Source organism: Gastrolobium bilobum, unplaced genomic scaffold (assembly GCF_033153095.1).
Source record: "Gastrolobium bilobum isolate Gb01-03AN ecotype WA unplaced genomic scaffold, APGP_CSIRO_Gbil_v1 utg53966, whole genome shotgun sequence".
Taxonomy (NCBI): domain Eukaryota; kingdom Viridiplantae; phylum Streptophyta; class Magnoliopsida; order Fabales; family Fabaceae; genus Gastrolobium; species Gastrolobium bilobum.
In genome coordinates, this window is record NW_026896101.1 from 59,516 (window position 1) to 65,125 (window position 5,610).

The 5,610-nt window shown below is 35.4% G+C and overlaps 1 protein-coding gene across 1 annotated transcript; it reads left to right on the forward strand.

The window, feature by feature from the left end:
- The first annotated feature begins 929 nt into the window (after positions 1-929).
- On the forward strand, positions 930-2,381 carry LOC133297771 (phospholipase A1-Igamma3, chloroplastic). The gene has a single exon (XM_061496966.1). The coding sequence runs from the start codon at positions 930-932 to the stop codon at positions 2,379-2,381; it is 1,452 nt and encodes a 483-aa protein (XP_061352950.1).
- The last annotated feature ends 3,229 nt before the right edge of the window (positions 2,382-5,610 follow it).

Consider the following 5,610-nt stretch of genomic DNA (forward strand, 5'->3'; position numbering starts at 1 on the left):
ATTCTCAAGTTTTATAAAATTCATTGACTTTTTAAGGGATGAAACCTACTACTAGGTTATATTCCTAAATTTAATTTCTCGAATTTCTAAAATTAAACTTCATCTTTTCATCATTCACCTAATACCTTGATGTTGAAAATTTAAATGTGGATAATAGAATTCCACGTTAATAAAAAAATAGTTAAATAAAGACCATATGACTTAGAAGACTTATACACTCGTTTTCTCAAGTTTTGAGTAATAATATGAAGTTAGAGTGTTAGACTCACAAATTTAATTTTTTTTTTTTTTAACTATAATATAACTTGATTAGGTACATAGTTGTTAAAGTCAATCTTGTACATAACCATTCATCAATTCAATTTGTTTAATTAATTAGGAGTACCAGTAAGAAACTAACTTGGGAAACAAACAAACAATGAAATAAATAAAGGGAAAAGTGTCTATACATTTAAATTACACAACTTACATCCTTTCACTCTCACAAAGAGGTGGGACCCACAACTTTATTTTTTTGTCAACTCTCTCTCCTCCTTTATCTATCTCTTTCTCTCTCTTAAAATGACACAACTTTACATCCTTCAAAATTATACACACTTTTCCCATAAAGAAAACCAAAATATGCTACATGACTTTAGGACCATCACCCCTCGTTTTTTTTAATATGTCTCAGTCTACAACACGCTTACACAACTTAACCTCCATATATATATATATATGGATATGCTATAGTGCTTCCTCTCTACAATCCTCAATCACCACACTCTCCTCTCTCTCTTTTGGCTCCAAATTTCCAAGCTTTTATTCTTCTTGATCTGCTTGGAAATTGGAGCTTCATCACATCACCACCACCATCTCTCATGGCACTTTCCACCATGACCAGCAGCCACCTTATGGTCCCACACCGACCCGGCATGAACCGGTTCAACATGGTTCGAGCCCAACAGCATGTGGTTCTTGATAACCCAAAAACCAAGAACCCCAACAGGGTTACCCGTTTAGCAGAATCCCTTTCACACGTCCTTCACCTTCACATTGATCCCCCTTCACGCGCCTTCAACTTGGACTTGTTAAATGATCATGAAGAGAAGCATTCAACCCCAACCATGTCTCCAAGAGAAAACATATCAGAAAAATGGAACGAAATTCAAGAATGTTCCGATTGGGAGAACCTTCTAGACCCTCTTCACCCGTGGTTGCGTAGAGAAATTGTCAAGTACGGAGAATTTGCACAAGCAACCTACGATGCCTTTGACTATGATTCTTTCTCGGAGTATTGTGGGAGTTGTCGTTACAACCGAAACAAGCTATTCGAGAAATTGGGGCTTATTAGAAACGGTTACACCGTGACTAGGTACATATATGCCATGTCACACATAGAGCTACCACGTTGGCTCGAGAGGTCACATGTTGCTGACACGTGGAGCAAAGATTCGAATTGGATGGGATTTGTGGCTGTTAGTGACGATGAAGAGACACGTAGGATTGGGAGGAGGGACATTGTGGTGGCGTGGCGTGGCACTGTGGCACCATGTGAGTGGTACGAGGATTTTCAAAGGAAGTTGGACCCAATTGGTCACGGGGATGCAAAAGTTGAACATGGGTTTCTAAGCATTTACACCTCCAAGAGTGACAACACAAGGTACAACAAGTCAAGTGCCTCAAATCAAGTCATGAAGGAAGTGACAAAATTGGTGAATTTTTATAAGGAAAAAGGTGAGCAAGTTAGCCTTACAATCACAGGGCATAGCCTAGGAGGTGCTTTGGCATTGCTAAATGCTTACGAAGCAAAAGCTACAATTCCAGACCTTCCAATAAATGTGATTTCTTTTGGGGCACCAAGAGTTGGGAACATTGCCTTCAAAGATGAATTGCATAAAATGGGGGTGAAAACGCTACGTGTTGTGGTGAAACAAGATTGGGTGCCAAAAATGCCAGGGCTTGTGTTCAATGAGAGCTTCAAAGTGTTTGATGAAATTACAGGGTTGGAATGGGTTTATACGCATGTTGGGGATGAGTTAAAGCTTGATGTTCGTTCATCTCCTTATCTTAAAGGTGGGATGAACTTGCCAGGGTTTCATAGCTTGGAGACATACCTTCATCTTATAGATGGGTACTTACACTCTGAGACACCGTTCAGGTCAGAAGCTAGGAGGGATATTGCACTAGTTAACAAGTCATGTGCTATGTTAGCTGATGAACTCAGAATCCCACATTGTTGGTACCAATTGGCCAACAAAGGATTGGTTTGTAATGCTCATGGAAGATGGGTTAAGCCCAAAAGAGACCCTGATGATATACCTTCACATACTAGCGAAGTATGTCACAATGATCTTGCAGCTGAAATGCAGACATATATGATGAGTTTGGTCTCTCCTTAAAGATAAACGTGTAAATTTAAGAAAGAATTTTACTTGAAAATTTTGTGCCCGAATTTTAAGGGGATACCAAACGGGCTTGTAGTATAATTAATTAGACCACTGTGTATTGGATGAATTTTGGACTCTCCTGTAATGAAAACTAGGCTCTTGAAAAGTTGAATTGAAATTGAGCAAATTTCTGTTTTCGCTTTTATTATACACGGTAACTATACGACATCTATTACCCCTCACATGCAATTCACATAAGAGCGAGCAAGAATACGTTAAGGTTCCCCCAATTGTGGATCCGGCCTTCACATGTTTTGTTTTTGAGAAAATTATTTGTTTGATGTAATGTTTTTAAAAGTGGATTAGTCATTAAACCGGTAAAGACATTGGTTTATGATTTATTGATAAGATCATAAGTAAATCCTGATTAAACAATGATATATATATATATATATATATATATATATATATATATATATATTTGTAATATTATATAATGGGGAGAGATTTTTTGATTTCGGTGTAAGAATAAAAAAATTTACTTTTCATTTAAATTTCAATTGTTAGAAAATAATAATTAATTAATAAGTATTATTTAATAAATTTCAATAGTTAGATGTATGAAGATAACGGTTAAGATAGACACTAAGACTTCTTATTTTTACATTGGAGTTAAAAGATCTTTTCTTATATATAATACATAAAGTAGTAAATATGACTATATATTATATGTCCTACAAGTTAAAATTAATCAATAATAAGAGGCAAAATAATAATCATCTAACAAATACCACACGAACTAAAGCAAAAATAAGGATCATCATTATATTGCTCAATAGCTCATAGTCTCAAGTTATACAGTGAGTGAAACAAACAGAAAACTTAGGCCCCGTTTGATAGTGAGGATATAGAGAATAGTTTATCATAGCTTGTTCTTTATCTATTGTTTGGTAAACCAATTTGATATGATATGATAAACTTAAAGGTTATTGTATCCTGTCCACAGGAGGATGAGTTATGCCAAAGGGGGACTTGGGTTAGGAATAGATAGGATAGAATAGCAAATGCCACATCTCTCTCATCCCAAATGTAGACATATGCTCTTCTCCTACGAACTTTGTTAGGCAGGTGAGGATTAGCCCTTGCCACCAACCAATCATCACCACCGCAGCCCAACAGCCACCTCTACCACACACTATTGCCACTACTAGCCATCAATGTTACCATGAGCTACCAGCCACCACCATCACTGGATACTACTACCCAACCATTATCGCCACCATAATTGCCACCATGTTAGGAATATGACTTCCATACTTAAGAAGGGGAATGAAGTGAGTATCATAAATTTTTTACAAAAGTCTCATTCTTGTTTTTAAATTATCATTTTAAGCAAACTTTGATATATGAAAACTTCATCAATACATTCAAACAATTCATAACATATTATGTATCACAACTATAGAACATATACTAGAATATACAAGATATCAAAGAAGCAATTAAAGTGCTATAATAAATGAGTTAAGGGTTTAGAAGATTGTAAACATAATTTATCCTGGTTCGGCCACCTCCACTTGTGATCTACATCCAAATTGAAGCTACTTAATCAAACTTTTCACTTATGGTCAAGCTGTTCACGGGTGCTTGACAAACCTGTACAATCACTAAGTTTACGAGTACTTGGTAACCTTACAATTGTCTCCAAATTTTTCTAGGTATTTCGCTAACTTTCAAATCCAATGTGTCTCACAACCCTCAATCAATGAAGATGCAAAGAAATGATGTGTTTGACAATGGATAAGCACTTTCAAAGTGCAGATTATACAACTTGAAGAACTAGGTGGGTATATGGCTTAAAGCAAATAAATGACCTCAAAAATCACTAATCAAGTATGGATCTAATCAATGAGTGTAAAGATGTTAGGTGCAGGAGTTAAGACTCAATGAAAATACAATTGCATAGCCTTTAGACTTTAGAGCCGTTACAAGTGTGTTTTTATACCATTCCAGCAAAATATAGTTGTTTATAGTCGTTGGCATCATTTTTGGAAATAATTTATCTGGATAAATAAAAGAAAATATTCGGATAAATTCATCCCGTCAATTTATCCAAATATTTCAACTATTTATCCGAATAGATACTATTTATCCAAATATTTTGCTCATTTATCCAGATAATTCATGGCAAATGAACACAATGCATTATACATCTGATTTCTCATGAACCAAATGGAATTGTAACATCTTGGACACATTTAAATAGTTCATTTAAGACTTTTGGTGACCCAAAAACATGTTACATCCTTTTAAATCAATTTTTGAGGTATCAATTGGATCATTTCATACACTTTTTGAATATAGAATCTCAATAAGTGATTTTTCTTGATCCAAAATTGTTTCTAACAACGTGAGCAAGTGTAAGTGAGCTATGGGTGAATGCCTATCAATTCAAATCATATTAAATTCATTAAAATCCATTTTTGACATATTAAACCATGAATATCATGCACTTTTTTACTACGCAATACTATATGGGAAATACTACTCTTATTTTACATGAGATAGTTATCTCATGTTCTCTCACTTCAAAAATATCATCCCCTGTTTTTTTCTTTAATGGTGGGCCCCACCTGACTTCTTTCTATAGCATGAGAGAACTACTCTCATGTAAAATGAGAGTAATATTTTCTATACTATATATGCTTGAGCTCATGCAATGTTAGTTACCATATATCCTATTAATCATATTCTAGATCCTAAAATAATATTCTAATGAGTGGTTGGACTTAGCTCCATGTTTGCACACTTTGGTGCTTGTGTACTTTGACTTATATTGCCTTGTGACTAGTGGCGGAGCCACGTTGTTCCCAGTTGGGGCCTTGGCCCTAGCTAATTTTTAAAATATAGCCACATTTTGGACGTGGGTAAATAACTGTGGCAAAGTTAAAGAGATAAAATTTAATAATTGGCACTAGCTAAATTTTTTTGGCCCTACCTAGTTATTCTTGCTGGCTCCGCCAATGCTTGTGACATGAGTGGATTACCTTTTGATTTCCTTTTACATTTAGCTTGTTGTTTTGTTCTTTAATAAGTTCCTCCAAGCTTGTTTGTTATCACCAAAACCATGATGATGTGGCACCATCAAAGACATCAATCTTGAAAGCATTGGATCCACATCTACTCTTTGATTTCATACACCGATCATTGCTGGTGCCACCGCTGCCACTTCCTTTGGCGA